General features: G+C 40.3%; 1 protein-coding gene across 4 annotated transcripts in view; it reads left to right on the forward strand.

Annotated features, from left to right (window-relative positions):
- FAR1 (fatty acyl-CoA reductase 1) overlaps positions 1-16,840 on the forward strand; it is a 69,029-nt gene that overhangs the window by 14,644 nt on the left and 37,545 nt on the right. For 2 of the 4 annotated variants that reach the window (XM_058160362.1, XM_058160370.1), the window contains exons 1-2: positions 10,536-10,572; positions 10,661-10,707. The exons of 1 other annotated variant lie outside the window; for it this stretch is intronic. In XM_058160362.1, the coding sequence (XP_058016345.1) occupies positions 10,551-10,572; positions 10,661-10,707 (69 nt within the window). In that variant the 5' untranslated portion in view covers positions 10,536-10,550. Of the gene's footprint in view, positions 1-6,771; positions 6,906-10,535; positions 10,573-10,660; positions 10,708-16,840 lie in introns of those variants that run through there. One more of the 4 variants, XM_058160385.1, reaches the window with a different exon arrangement.

A 16,840-nucleotide genomic window follows, 5' to 3' on the forward strand; every position in this document is an offset into this window, starting at 1 on the left:
CCCAAGGGCTGCCTTGTGGGGGTAAGCTCCTGTCCTTTGCTCCAGCACCTGCTGGGGACATGAAAGAAGTCCCCAACTGGGCATCCAGTGACAGTGATGTCACTGGCTAATCCTTTCAACCTGGATTGTTATTGATGCTTCTGACACGAGTGTGACGCAATCTCATATCTCACTTCATTCTCTACAAAACAATAATTAAAGCTTGATCATTCCCTCCTAACCAGCAAAAGGGCCGTAATAGCTCAGGCTGGTAAGAAGCCTGTTATTAGAACACAGCAGCCTGCAATTACTGCAGGTTCAAGCCCGGCCCGGCCCAAGGTTGACTCAGCCTTCCATCCTTTATAAGGTAGGTAAAATGAGGACCCAGATTGTTGGGGGGGCAATAAGTTGACTTTGTAAAATATACAAATAGAATGAGACTATTGCCTTATACACTGTAAGCCGCCCTGAGTCTTCGGAGAAGGGCGGGATATAAATGTAAATAAATAAATAAAAAAAACCCACTGAGGATTATCAGAGATAACCTATTGATTATAAACTTAATCTAATAATACCACTTGAAATGCTTTAGTTAACATTTATATCTAACTAAACATGCCCAATTAGATCATCATTTCAGACATATTTCTTATCGAAGCAGAGAAACAAAATTATCACTTGTGGATAAAAACATTGACAGCAAGAGAAACTTCCAACTACCTCCCTCTTTATCATTCTGTCATTTCCTTCCTTCCTTCCTTCCTTCCTTCTCCTTTCTCGCAGGCAAGTAGAAGGGTGCTGTTGGCTGGGGGAAGAAGCGAAGGATTGCAAGACTGGCTAGGAAACTATCATGGAATACTGAAAATGAAGTTCACATGACTGCAGCAGCAGCCAGTAGCCCTGAAGCAGTCACAATTGGGAGTCATGGGTTTTGGAATTTGGATGCATTTTGTAACTTAGCTTATCTGAAGTACTTTGGTTAAAAAACATTTTGCGCCATGTTGCACTGTTTCACCTAGTTAATGGTTACAGTAATGAGAGTTTTATTTGTACATAGATTTTTTTTAAATCTTTAAACTAATACCCCAAACTCATCACTCAAACTTAGTAAAAATCCAATAAAAGTTACCAGAAATAACAGTGTACAGATATTCCTTGGCTAACGAGAGCAACTGGAACTGAAGTTTCCATTGCTAAACGATGCCATTGTAATGCCTGATATCACATGACCACATTACTTAGTGACACTCCCCTTAGCCATCATTAACTAAATTTTGCCAGTCGTTAGCCAAGGACCCACCCCAATTGAAGGCATTCTCAGTGTTGTCCTCCCAGCTCTGACCCTTGGTAAGGGAATGCTCCCTCTTCAACTCCCCCAATTACCTATCTCCCACCCCGTCCCTGCCTTTTGGCTGACCTACACCCTACCTTGCGGGATGGCAAGCAGCCCCAGAACAGCTCATGGGCTTCTTGGAGCCCTGCAACTCTGGGCTTGCAAGAAGCCCCTGACCTACAGCACACCCAGAAGCTGCAGCTACTGCTGCCGTCCCTGGAAACCTCAGCTGCCCCAGAAGCACAGAAAGCCCCGGTGGCATGGCGCAAAGCTGCATCATCCCAGGAAGCTCAAATTGCGTTAGCAGTGTAGCCACTCATATCATCCTGCATTCTGAAGGTCTTCTACCCCAGCTAAACTTTGCTCTTTCCCTATTCCTGCTGGTGAAGGAGTGTGCCTACCCTGACCCTTCATAAGGCAGCTGCTGGCCATGTCACGCCATTTTCCTTCGGTCTCACAAGGAAACTGCCATACGTAACTTTGGAAAGAAAGCTGGTTTTGCAATCAGCAAGTGCCTTGCAAGGGGGGGGGGGCAGGCATGGCAGTGAGAGGCAGTAAAGGTCAATTAGAGTGGCATGGATAGTGGAGTACAGGAGGTCAAAAGGGGATGAATGTTGTGGGGGGGGGGAGATTGAGGAGAACTGAAGTATCTCTGCAGTTGTTAGTGTTAGTAGCAGGTTTCTAAGCACTTGAATTGTGATCGTGTGACCGTGGGCACACTGCAATGGTCATAACTTTGGCACCACCATAACTTTGAACAGTTGCTGAACAAATGGTCATAAGTCTGGGACTACCTAAAACGGTTTCAACCTTAATCAGGTAAACTTAAATATAACAAATGAATTCTAATTCCAACATCTCATCCCTTATCTATAAACAAAGCCTTTAACATGTCATCATGTGATCCTAAATAAAAAATAATTTCCAGAAATAGCAAAATATCTATTTTAATCTTGATCAGATAAAGTGACTTGATATACCATCACTCTTCTGATTTAATGCTTGTATGTCATTTAAATCAATTTCAGTCTTATCCAGTGAAGATTTGTTTCTTTTCTGTAGCATCATCTAGTGTATGAATAATTGCAGACATCCTTAAAATTGACTGATTGATTTCCTTCTGATATCTTCTACTATCCAAACTTCAAATTCCCTTATTTTTTTCCCCAACTATGAAAAAACATGTATAGTTTTCCATGAAAATATTATACTTAATTTCAAAATCTTATTTCAAGCCCATTTGCACATTTAATCACTTTGAATGAATCAACACACTAAACATCCTTTTGCTACATACCCCCCCACCCTTTTTATAAATCCTTAAACTCATCCTTAAAACATTTCTTACAAGATTGAAGGAAACTTTCAGACAGTCAATACGATAAGATTTACCATCGAGAGGTTTCTCAACATTTGTAAGACAGTAAAAAATTAGTTTTAAAGTGTTTAAGTAATGAGGACTGGTCAATCCTTGAATCCATATAAGGTACATTAAAAACTATGAGCATGATCTCAGCTTGCAATCTGACTGCACACTCTTGGTTCCTGCTGTCCAGAGTGTGTGTGTGGGCAATCTCACAATATTTCCTTCTCTGGAGAGTTTTCAGCAACCTGGATCCTGCTGTTTTCAACCACAGTGTCATCTGATTCTTCCAGAATATCAGTTTGCAATATCTTTAGCAGAAGACTCCTTGGCTAATTTTCTGATGTTGGATTTTGAAAGAAATCTGTTGGAAGTTTCAAAAGACTTGGTAAGAAGGGTCAAAGAAAAACAACAACCCAAAGTTCTGAGACATTATTTGAAAGGATGAAAGACTAAGATTGTTAAAAGGGAAAGGATATAAAATTGGTTTTTTCGATCAAGGTTAAACTAGATGTTGTTTCCAATAACCGTTTGTGGGATTTTTGCTGATCAGGACTAAGAATAGAATAGAATAGAATAGAATAGAATAGAATAGAATAGAATTTTTTATTGGCCAAGTGTGATTGGACACACAAGGAATTTGTCTTGGTGCATATGCTCTCAGTGTACATAAAAGAAAAGATACGTTCATCAAGGTAAGTGGCAAGATTTTAAAAGATTTCTTTATAGATAGGCATGAGGAGACTGTTTGCTGTATTTTGTAGTATTTTAAGATAAGATAATAATTTGTTAAAGTTGTTTATACCTGTTATGATAAATGTCCGAAGATGTCTCCATGGTCATGTGGCCGGCATGACCTAAACGCCAAAGGCGCACGGAACGCTGTTACTTTCCCAACAAAGGTGGTCCCTATTTTTCTACTTGCATTTTTTACGTGCTTTCGAACTGCTAGGTTGGCAGAACCTGGGACAAGTAATGGAAACTTACCCTGTTCCGTGGCACTCGGAATTCGAATCGCTGAACTGCCGGCCTTTCAATCGACAAGATCAGTGTCTTAGCCACTGAGCTACCGCGTCCTCTTATATGTGTGTGTGTGTGTGATTTTTCCGTTTTCTAGTTTTTTTTCTTTCTCCACTATCTTGTTTTTAGTTGATTATTTTTTGTAGTTTGTATTAGTTTTTATTTGTCTAATTTTAAGTAGACCCATTAAGTTATCATTTCAGAAATATTTGTTTACCTAACACTTGTGCATCTGTACAGCCTTCTAAGACCTCATTTCCTTTGCATTCTTGCACATCACCCTGTATCCTCCCAAGTTGCAACACCTACACATCCTCCCAAACTTGCGTAGTGTCTCTTGCTCACCCACTTATCTGCATGGCACCTCTTGTGTAACCTCCTGACCCACGTGGCACATCTTGTGACCTCATGTAGGCACGCAACATAGGTTGGGAAGGTTGTGTGGGGTGAACAGAGGTCTGGCACCTTTCTCTCATGCAGGTGGGAATGCAATATGGATCAGAAAGAGCATGAAGAGATGCTGCATGGGCCAGACTGGGTGAGCAGACTGAACATGGGGAGCAAGTGAGGTGCAGAGTGGATCAGGGAGGGCATGCAGGAGTGCAGCATGGGTTGAGAGAGTTGCAAGAGTTGGAGTTGGTTGGGTTGCAAGAGTTTCCAGCATAGCATGAAAGGCTGGAGACATTGCACAGGTGGGGGAGACTTAACTGAGCAACCTGCGACCTTCCCTTCTGGCTTCTCTATTGCCAATGCTCCGCTCCCTGCCAGCTTCCCACAAGCAAAGACTTTGCTTCTCAGCCGGACTAGGCTGGACCTGGTAGGAACAAAGGGAGCCAGGACACACACAGGGGTCCACCTGGAAGACAGGAGACAGAGGCATTAGATACAGCATTATGGCATGTATGTCCCCCCCCCCCCCGGCTTGGTGGGATACCATCAGTGGAACCGCCGCAGCAGTTGTGCAGCTCTCACGTCCTACTCTGCTGCCCATGATGTTTTGGTGGCGGGGTACACCTTCCACCGCACCAGGTATTGGAGTTTAACTCTGTGTAACTGTGAGTCTAATATCCCGTCTATCTCATAGTGATCTGTTCCCACAAGGTTTGGTGGCTCGGGAAGGGGCCGAATGTTGGTGGCCTCTACAGGTCAGGATGCGCACAGGGAATGCGGCAAAACTCTGCTCTAATCTCTACACACAGACCGTAGCCTCAGGACGTAACGAGTAGGCAACAGGTTCCTTGTAAAGTCAGCACTGGGAGTCTTTGGGCTCCATCCCGTCTGTCCAGTTGCCCATGCCACTGGTAACCAACATGTGGCTCATGTCGGTGTTGGGGCAGTGTATGTCCAGCCACCACAATCTTCGCCAGAGCTGACACCCATCTGGCAGCATATGGGCTCCTCAACACCAGGAAAGGCCCAGTGGGTGGTGCGGGGCTGCTGCGGAAGGCTGCTGGGACCAATCAGTTGGGTGGTGCAGAATCAGTCAGGATTGGACAGCTGGGTGGCTCAGGTTTGGCGGGAAACGCCACAGCCGGGTGGCGTCATTGGGCCAGGGATCGAGCAGCTGGGCAGCACAGATTCGGCCGGGATCAGTCGCCTGGGTGGTGCATGGTCGGCAGGGAACACCGCGGCTGTTTGGCATCATCGGATGTGGGCCCGCTGCCACCATCTCTCTCGTCGCTCCCGCCACGTCCCTCCCAGGTATGCCGAGCCCTGGGCCAGGGCTCGACATTGCTTGTGGGAAGTTGCTAGAAACATTATCAATCACAAATGAATTAATCCTTCTGTCAGCTTTGCCACCGACTTTTAGACTAAAGACTTAGAATAACTTTATTGTTATTTTAAATGTACACTAATCGGCATACATTAAAATGAAATTTCATTACATACAGCTCTCAAAGCTGCACCACCTCCAAAATACACTACACAAACATGACAACATAAATACAAAATTAATTAATTACAAGACTTTTGGGAACCTGTCAAGGATTATTGGAAACAGCAGTAAAACTGTAACCTTAAGATGCACTGTTTTGCACAAACTTAATCAAATTATCTTAAAAAAAAACAAAAAACAACCCGGCAACTTGGCACTTGGGAGTTCTCCACAAAGATTGCCCACTAACATAACAAACCTAGAAATAAGGAGAAATTTTTTGATAGTGAGAACAATCAACCCCATGGAACAGCTTGCCTTCAGAAGTTGGATGGAAGCTTCATCACTGGAAGCTTTCAAGAAGTGACTGGACTACCTAATGGTATAGGACGTCCTGCTTGGGGAGGCTGGACTAGATCAGGGGTTCCCAACCTTGGCAACTTTTAAGACTTGTGGACTCCAACTCCAATTCTGGGAGTTGGAATCCACAAGTCTTAAAGTTGCCAAGGTTGGAGACCCCTGGACTAGATGACCTACAAGATTCCTTCCAACTGTTAATCTGTTAAAGATTTCATGCAGACTGCGAAAGGCCTCAAGAAAGACTTGAACTGTCTACCTCCCAGTCCATGCAATACCCCCACCTCCATGATGTAAAAAAATAAAAAGGCAAGGAGTCCGGTGTACAGGTCCCGAAAAGTAACCCGGCTAACTAGTTTCACGGCGCACGGAACAATCCATTTTTGTGCCCGCAACCCTCTCCCCACCCCACCACGTTAACTCGTTCGTGCGTAAGAACCCAGTTTTTAACTTTCTTTTTTTTTTTAAAACAAAAAACGGAAGTCAGGAGCGTGGAAAAATCCAATCAAAAACAATACATCGCAAACAGAGCTCAGCGGAAAACATTAACGCGGCGCAACGCACCGCCGAGGCCGGGGCGAAGCCTGGATGATTTTTATTGGCCAAGGGCTATTAATGCATAGACAAGAGCGGCGGCGGCGGCAGCGGTAAAATAACGGCGAGGCGAGGCAGGCGCAGCAGAACGCGCCGTTCCCCTCTCGCTCCCTCTCCCTCTATTGGTCAAACCCGCTCTGCAACTGGAGGCAAGCGAGCTCCACCCCCAATAATTGGACCTACGGGACCCTCGGCCAATCAACGCACCCGACGGTCGGCGCGCCTAAGAGTGGCGTAGATGGCCACCTATGGCCCTGCTGTAATGCTTATGCGAGGGCGGCCCTCCCGCCGAGGCTTTTTTTTTTTTTTTCTCCCCCAGCACCGCTGTAGGATAGAGCGGCAGTTGCAGCGGCGCCGGTAGAGGCGATAAGTAAAACCTCTGGGTAAGCGGCTTCCTTGGCGGCGGGGTTTGGGCGGGTGGGGTCCGTCTTGGGGGGGACAGATGAGGATACAGAAGGGGAAGGCGGGAGTCCATGGTGAGGAGAGGCAGCGCCTGGCGAGACTTAGCGGAATCTGCCGCTGCTGCTCTCCTTCATGCTGGGGAGAGGAGGGGAGGGGAGCGACGGAAAGGGGAGGCTGTGGTGGAGCCCCACTCGTGAGCCGACGGTTGAAGGGAGAACGCAGCGCTTCCGGCCTAAACGCCGGTGCTCCAGACTCACGAGTGGGGCGTTGGGGGTGGGGGTGGGCTTGTCTCGGGAAGCGGAACGTTGAATGCGAGCGGGTTTCTCTGAGGGCTGGTGGGACTTGGTGGCTCGCCCTCCTTTCCTCTTTAAGGGGGGATGAAGAAGGAGAGCGCGTCGGAGTTGGAAGATGGGGAGGCGCCGGACGCCTCTCGGGCAGAGGGGCTCGGAAAAGGTTGCGGGGAGAGGGGCCCGGGAAGGACGAGTAAATATCCCGAGGATCGTGTTTCCCTCCCCCCCCCCACGTCTTTCCCGTATGCTTTTCCCCTTACTCCCTGCAAGCAGGAGCCTTTGCGTCTTGAGAAGTGGAGGTTTCACCGGCGTCCTTTAAATTTATTGTATTTTTAGCTTCCTGTAGAACGGGCGGGGGTTATTTTTTTTTTACTTTGTTCTGTATATACATATTCCCGTGGAGTAATTACTCTTTGGGTAATAAGATTAGATTATAAATTATTTAAAAAATAAAATGGCTCCGAAGTATTTGTGTGTGTGTGAGAGAGAGAGACACCTCCCCCCCCATCAGACCGTTATATTCTTCCTCAAAGCAAGGATAAGAATGGGGACAGAAGTGAAAAAAAATTGTGGTTTAGATTGGGCAAGTTGCCTTGAAAAAAAGTGTATAAAAAGGAAGAGATACTGCTACTAGGAGAACTTTGAGGCCTTCTTGTCAACCTCCTTTTTTTCCTGCAAGCATTAATTAATATAGATTTTCCGATGTCCTCCTTTCAGAAGCTTTTGTTTCACATTTGCAGATAATGTCATTTTCTTATAATGAACGTTGTTTCATCATCCTCATCTCTCTTGTTTCCTTCGGGTGGAGCCAGGACCTGTACACAGTGCTCTCAGGTGTACAACGCAACTCTAAACTTGTTCTAGGCTGTTTACTGTCTTGCCATAGCATTTCAGTGATGATTAACAATTGTGAAAATAAAGTTGTGGGATGCCAGAAAGAGGATGTATCTCTTAAGACAGAAATAAAGATGCTACTAACTTCTTGTTAGAATCTTTTGGAAAAGAAATACTTTGAATAATAGAGTGTGTGCTTCTACTAAAAATCTTCTTTGGGATGGGTATTTTTTTGTAGTTAGCCGAAATCTTTTGAAATTATTTAATATGCTATGAGTCATCAGTTTGTTAAAATAAGCGTATGGTGTTCATACCAAAAAGAAAGCATTAAAGATTGTCAATGCTTTGCTTAGCAAGGAGACTTTGCAGATACAGTAAATGTATGTTATGCAAGAAGAACCATGTTTGAATGAATGTGAAAAAAGCAGAAGACATTGTAAAAAAAAAATCTGATGAAAATAATTGACTAAATTAGTCTAAAACTATGTTTTTTTATTTATGAAGGAGAGAAAAGGTTTCCTCTTACTCTGTAGTAATATAGAAAACTTAAAGTTAAAATAAAATGAAATACTACTCAGTTGCTGAAGTAGTTGAGCATTGGTAAAAAGAGGCTCTGGAAAGAGCGTGCTTTCACTTATTATTTGTAGGTCCAGATCCAAATTTGACTTGCATTCATTGGCTTTTTTTCCTTATCTGTGCCTTTGTGGTATGTGTCTGTTTTCTAATTTTAATTGTAGTTTATACTATATTTTAGTAATTGAACATCAAGTGGATATTTCTGCATTTCTGATTTTTTTAAAGAGTTAATACAAAATAGCTATATTAATGTTTTCTCATCCAAATAAATGCATTGGGGAAGTAATTCTAATGACTTCCTCATTATTCTTTGGGACACTCAGAACTCTTAACCTTGCTTGATAGATTTCATATGTCAAAGGAAAGGCATTATACTTCACATTTTTTCCATTAATATATTTTAGCAATCTTCTCAAATGCACACATTAATACAGTACATACTTGTGTACTTGTTCTTAGTGTTGCAAGTTTACTAATTATTGTAAACAGATTTTTGTATCAACAGTGAACAAATAGGCACACTATTACATCTTATTGTTTTCAAAAAACAAAACCCAGTTACTGCTGGATATGAATCCATGAATTAATTATTGAGTGTTAAGATTCACTTTTAAGACAATGATTTAATTCTACTCTGGTTTTCATGCCAGCATATAATTCTAAATGTTGTAATATATTTAGGAAAGTAATATTGATTTATTTCCTGTAGTGGTTTTGTAGGTATGTATACTACATAACAACCTGTTTATGTATTTTGGACTGTGGCTTTCCAAAATGTTTGGCAAATTCCCAACTAACGCTGGCCTATATGGCATACAGTTCAAGGATCTGGAGTCTGCCCCAAAGTGTTGTAATAGTATGACTGCTAATGGTTCCTATATTAGAACCTAATTGTGAGACATTTAAAAACAAACCTAATGGCATACTTTTGCCAACTTTTGACAGTTTTTATAAAAATGAATGTATTGATTTATCAAAGAAGCAGTAGATCAAATAATTTTGATAGTTCTCAGATCTCTTTGATGAATATCAAGATAATTTTTGCAGTTATAGGCTGATTAATCAGGAAAAAGACTGCCACTAATGGTGGTACAGATAGTCCTCGTTTAGGACTGCAATTGAGACTAGCAACTTGGTTGTTAAGCAGAGCGTTTGCTAAGTGAAAATTATATGATTGCAACTGTGCCTATGATTTTACTTCAGTTTTCCTCTGCTGCTTACTACTGAACTTGGTTTTTTTTCTTTTTCTTTGAGGACATCTTGGTATGCATGATTGAGCAAGTGAAATAGATACTACAAAAGTTGTTAATGTAAGGACTGTTTAGTAAGTTGTTTTTTTAAGCACCATCCTAATTTTGAACAGTCACTAAGGACTATCTGTATACTCTTATATAAAGAGTGTGGATTACCTCTAGAAAGAGGTGCTAAAGATTTGCTGCCTTATGAGAAATTTGACTATGTCAGATATATAAATGTCTTAATTCCCTTGAGATAATTTGTGTTGCATTTCTAATTGTCCAAACTAGTGGGAATCATTTCCAAGGCTGGAATATAATTATCCTTGTTTTAGGTGATCCTTTAACTAAATTTGTCAATTCTGTGACAAATGGAAAGATGTAGAAATAAGAATTATTGGTAGTGCTAGCAGATTAATGCATCATTTCAGATTTTCTTATCTGAAAAGACCAGAAATAATGTGTACTAGAAATTACTCTTCACTTCAGCTCCATGATCATCATATTTTGGGCCTAGAATCAATCTCTCAAGTGAGCTCAGAATACAATAATTTTGAAACTTTGTAAAACAGAAACATGTGGCCTAGACTCAAACAAATCTCTAAGGCATTTCCAAGCTTGCTTAGCAAATGATCTATAAGTATTACTTCGGGAAAAATAACTGATGAAACTTTTTGCAGCAACTTCATTAATGGCATACAAAATTATTTCAGGTAAAACGGTGCATAGTATTGTGAGTTGCATATAGTATCTTTTAGCACTTTGATTGAAAGAATAAAGTATTAACATCAAATTTAATAGATACACCTGCATCTTACATGGCAACTGCCCAAGATTGGAGATTTACTGTAAGTTTATTTTAATTTTCTCTCTAAAATAAGATCTGTTTAGTATAGCTTTTGTGCAAAGTTAATACTTTAATCAAAGTATACAATGCTTCTAAGCATCTTCGGGGAGGGGGGGAAAACCCCTTGGCACATTTATGCAACCCAAGTACAAATACAGTTTCTTTGGAAATGGCCAGTGCAAATAAACTAGCTACTCTATTAGCCTAGCAACAACTGTTATAATGCATCAAGAATTGGGCTGGTTTGCCTTGTTCGGTAAAGTCGTAATAACATGGTTCTGTGCCCTTGCTTGGGGCATCCAGATGAACATGCAGCCATGGGGTTTGGTTGCAACCCAACCTGCAAAGTCCTCCCCCTGCCTCTTAATTCTTAACATCTCTTCATTGTTTTTAAATTTTCAATTTTATACACTTTTTAAAAGTGTTTAATATTTTACTGTATATTGCCCAGAGTCTGTCTGTGAGAGAGATGGGTGGTTCCTAAATAGGACAAATATTAAATGCACTCTCAGGAATTTTCATATACAAAGCTGTGCAGTAAATGGATTTGAAGCAGGCAAACATGCTTTAAATCCATAGTCTGTACCTCTTAGTAATATATTTAAAGAAAGCCGTGGTATGATAACTGCCATGTATGCTCAGATTAAAATACTCCGCAGTTCTACTCATATACCTGTTACACCTTCTGAGTCAATATACTAAGATGGGTCTAGATTATTCTGTTAGGTATGTAAATTTTCTTCAGCTTTTTGTCTTAAGAATTCTGAAATTTGCAAATCACTTATTTATATTTTGTCTCCCAAGTAAAATCTACACTGAAATTAGATCTGAGATATTGAACGAAATTATTTCCGGGAAAACACATATAGGATTAGAACTTCAAAATTAAAAATTTCTTAATTATGCAAAAGGAGCATTATGAATGAATATGTGCAGGACTAGAAGACAAGGGAGCAATTCAGTATATTTAATTTACTTTTTTGTCATTTTCTTTTAAGAGAAAAAAATAAAATCCACAAAAATTTCTTGGAAAGCTGTAAACAGTTTAATGATTGTTTGAAAATTATTTATTGTTATGGGAATATACATTGCCATATTTAAGTTCACAATGCATTTGTGTTTTATTTTTAAAAAGTTACATAATAAATGGCTGAATCCATGATTTGATTGAGGTTTTGAACTGCCTAGAATGATTCATAGAAAATTCCTGAGCAGTGACTGAATCTTCTTTTGCATATTTTTGTCTTATTTAAGTAATTAGAAAGATGGAGGAAATATATGACGAAAATCTTGAATAGGAAGATATTGAGGAAGAGACCAATTCACTTTATGAGGTTTTTGGAGGAAGGATGACTGGTTCCAATCCAGCTTAATTGAGAAAATAAGGGAACAGAATGGCAATCAGATTTGTCAGCCCTCATTAGAGGGTTCCCCCCCCCCAGTATCTGGTCACCCTTGTTTGGATCAATAGCAATTAAACCAAAGAGCCATTCTTTTTAGAATAGTATTAATTCTAGTACATTTTAACCCACTTCCAACAACCATTCTTGAAGGAGAATTCAGAACAATCCCTTAAGGCGAAGGGGAAATTGGAAGAATTGATGCATTTGCCCATTTTATAAAAATGCATGGCTACATTTTTTATATTTTCCTAATTACATTTTCAGGTCATTTGGGTTTATTGTACAGGCAGTTTTTTGTAAAAAAAAACAACCAAACCACTAATTTTATTGATTATTTGATTATTTGTTTTTTATTTATGCCTTGAATGTTTTGTTTGTTATCTTTAAAAATATAATTCTGGTCACCAGACTTAATGAAGGACAAACTGATTGACCATTTCCTTCATCAAGCTTATGGTGAAGAGCCACTCTTTCCCCTGGTAAGAATATAGCAATGCACATATGGAAAGTATTAGCAACACCTATGTCAAGGTGGAAAGGCCTTTAGAGAGAGGCCATACAAATAACAACATAGGAAGAGAAATACCTACATGCTATATCAGCAGAGGAAATAAATAGGTTGCTGAGCACCACAGTAATATCTTGAAATATCAGTACTTGTCTTCCAAAGAATATACTCTGGCCCTTATAGCCAGAGTTTGTTGTGAGATTTCAGCAAGGAAGAAGATCCTCAGTCTGGCTACTCATGACAGGACAGGAAACAAGTGTGGTATTTTGTCTTCCAATTACAATACAACCATGCCTAGGAAATTCAAGAGGAATACTTTTGTTAGAAGTATTTTTCACTGTATGTTGAAATATCCACATGTACAAAATAATTCAGTCTGTATAATGATTAAAATGAAGCACACAATGTTTTTCATGGCAGTTTAGGATACAGCAGTACTTTTAAATTTGATTAAATATCCTGTTTATAACTGGAAATATTTCTTCATGTTGGATGAGTTGTTCTTATTACAAAACCTTTACACAAATTCATTTCCTTTTTAAATGATTTTTGTAAATGATTTTAGTTTTTCTGAAATAGTTGAAATCACTCGTATTTCCAAATGGTTTATTTGTAGCAAATAATATTCAGGTTGTGTTACATTTGCACAGCCTTTGGTAGCAAGATAATGAATGTCTAAATTATAAAATATTTGCAGGTTTTAAATCTTGGTTTTTTTTTAGTCTGGCCATATCAATAGTAATATAGGCAATATTGCCCTTCAGATTTTCTGATTTGTAGAAAGGCAAGGGCCGTGGTGGCTCAAGGCTATAAGAAGCCTGTTATTAAAACCAGCTGCCTGCAATTATTGCAGGTTCAAGCCCCACCAGGTCCAAGGTTGACTCAGCCTTCCATCCTTTATAAGGTAGGTAAAATGAGGACCCAGATTGTTGGGGGGGCAATAAGTTGACTTTGTAAATATACAAATAGAATGAGACTATTGCCTTACACACTGTAAGCCGCCCTGAGTCTTCGGAGAAGGGCGGGATATAAATGTAAAAAAAAAAAGGGCAGCCAATAACTTGTTCTTCACTAAAGATCTATATTGTACATAAAAAGAGAAGCTGCCATTATCTTGTTAAAGGACCTAGATTCTGGTGAGGATAATAAGCCCAGTGGGTTCTTGAAAAGCAGAAGTATAGTGTTTTTGTTTTCAGAGTGTACGCCTAGAAACATATTGTATTCCTGAGTTATCAGTTCTGAGCTGCAGGTGGAGACCTAATGTTTGCTCTGTTTGTAGCGGTAACTTGATATGTTGCCTACAGCAGTAAAATGTGTCTAATCCCTCTATTGCAGCTCTTATATCTTGGAGGCAAAGACTTCATTTTAGCTAATTAGAACTTTGCTATATTAAAATTATTGAATTATACTGCTGACTTCCATTGTCTGGGTGGTAGAATATTTGCAACAATTTGCTTGAAAATCTGCTAACCATTTTTTTTGTATTTTTTTCCTCTATTTGATGTATCGATAATACCATCTGTTGCAAGCACACAATGTCACCATTAACACAACAGCAAAATATATTGTATTCTCACAATATATTGCACTTTGAAAAGCCCCAAGTTCTTTAATATGATTGAGGGGGGGAAGCTTAGATAGAAATCCATATTTCCTCTATAGTGATTATCCCTTCTTGAGGTTTTCTACCTCTTTTCCTTTTTATAAAACTTCGGTTCTGAAAAGAAAACTGAACTAGTAAAGCTGATATTTCAACAAATCAGAGATGAAATAGTACATGAGCTGTAACAGAGCAGCTATTGTGCATATGACAATGGTGTTTAGATAGCTTTAGACAATAGCACCTTTTATTGAGATAACATATTGGCTGTAGTACTAGAACTGTTGCTTTGTGTTTCACAGAAAGATTTTTTTAAAAATCACTTTGGTCAAATATTTCTCTCAAATGGCAAGGCATCTCTCCCCAAACTGCTTACTTACAATAATTGGTACATTTTTATCAGAAATAATCTTCAATCAAGGGCATGTGAATATGTATTTCATCTAAAAAATAGTTTTGAATCAATCCTTTCTATAGTTAGATTTTAGAGAAGCAGCCTATTTAAAGGCAAAAAAGTAAAATGAGAACAGTTGTATCAAAAATAAAATTGAGTTTATCTTTGGCTTATTAAAACATTTTTGGTGCACTTCCAGCTATTCAGGATTATAGTACAAAGCGTTATTGTAGTTTGTGGCTTTCACACTACTATTGGTGACTTGTTTATTTACAATACTTTTATCTTGCTTGTCTATAAAGCTCTCAAGTTATTCAATAAATTCTATAGACAAACATAATTTTTGTACAGCCAGTCATGTCCACGAATAAATCAAATTCTAATTAACGTTTGCATAAATAGTTTAGAAAATTGTTAAAGAAAAGAATTGAGACAGTTGATACCATTTTAACCATAATCAATTGTACATGATAAGCTATTGTTAAATATACAGAACTGGCTATATTATGTAGATCTTCAACATTTTTATGCTGGTCTCAAATTTGGAATTTGGAGACTCACAAAATAGCTGTGGTAGAGATGGCCAGCCAGAAAACACTCATTTATTGAAGAGCAAATTTATAAGTTTGTTTCTCACTGTAGAATAGAACCTTTCTAGAACCATATAACTAGCTGTCCTCTAGAATAAAATATCCCTTTTGTTTTACACACTCCCCCCCCAAAAATTTCTCAGACTGCTTAATACCTTGGGTAAGATCCTCTTACCCTCTTCACACATAAATTCACGCTTGCATTCCTTTACATTACTATTTTGCTAGCGGTTGCTTGGATTATATATGTTGTTTATCTCTGATCAAAAGCAATAATTTGATTACAGAATTATGGTAACAGAATATTAGATCCATTGGTGGGTTTTAGGTTGACATTCTTTTCTTCAGATCAGATGAAATAGACCAATATAATTATACAGCATGAAATTAGTCTGACTATATTACCATTTCAAAGAAGAACTTTTTAAGTTTTTTGTCAGACATCTGACTTCATTAAATACCCTGAAATAATGTACAATATTTATTCTGATAATGATATTACGTTCATCTATACCAGGCATCTCAAATGTGTGGCCTGCGGGCCAAATATGCCCATGCAGGCCACACCCACCCCGGCCCTGCAAGTGCAAAACCAATCCCGACACGTTATGATACGGCCTTCGATGCAACTGGGTTTGACACCCCTGAGCTATACTATAGGTCAGGGGTCCCCAACCTTTTGGACCTCAGGGACCACCAAGTTCATAATTTTAAATCCTGCGGACCACTAATACGAATCCAGATCACTGCTTGCTGAAGGACCAGGACTCTTAGTGACGGGATGGGGTCCTTCAGGCACTGTCCCTCCTCTCTCTTTCTCCCACCTCCCCTCTCTCTCCCACTCATTGTCTCTTTCTCTATCTCTCCCCTACTCATTCTCTCTTTCTCTGATTCTATTTCATTCTGTCTCTCTCATTCTGTCTCTCTCACTCTCTGATTCTCTTTGATTCTCCGCACGTCCCTTTCAAAGTCAGGCGGCTTCGAGCAAGAGCTGCGAAGAGAGCGCCACCCCCCAGGCGACATCCCCGGGGAGGCGGGCAAGCTGGGCAGCAGAGTGCCCTTTGAGTTTTCCCTCCGGCTGAGTAAGCAGCCCAGAGATTCTGAGAGGAGAAAAAGGAGGAGGAGGTGGGCAGAAGTAAGGTGGGGGGCGGAGTGCTCAGAAAAAACAAGGTGCACTAGGAAGGACCGCTGCCTGCTGCGCAGACTTTGCAAAATTGAGGTGGGGGGGGTCGATACTTAATGCAAGACATCGCCCCTCAGCTCCCCCCGCACTTCTTCCAAGAAGGCAGTGCTCTCTCTCTCATTCTCTCTCTCTCTCATTCTCTCATATTCTCTTTCTTTGTCTCTCATTCTCTCATTCTGATTCTCTCATTCTCTCTCACTCTCTGATTCTCTCTCTCTCTTTCTCTCTCTCACATTCTCTTTCTTATTCTCTCGCTTTCATTCTGTCTCTTTTTCTCTATTTCATTTTGCACGGCATCAGCATTCCACCTTGGTATATTTGCCCAGCCGGTGGAGCAAAGCAGCCCTCGTATCCTGCTGCTTGGGACTCGAAGCTGTAAATGGCGTCTGATCAGGGGAGCAGCCGGATTTTGTTCTCCATTGTGGATGCCAGCCCAACACCCTGCAAGCTCTCGTC

This window comes from Ahaetulla prasina, chromosome 1 (assembly GCF_028640845.1).
Source record: "Ahaetulla prasina isolate Xishuangbanna chromosome 1, ASM2864084v1, whole genome shotgun sequence".
NCBI lineage: Eukaryota > Metazoa > Chordata > Lepidosauria > Squamata > Colubridae > Ahaetulla > Ahaetulla prasina.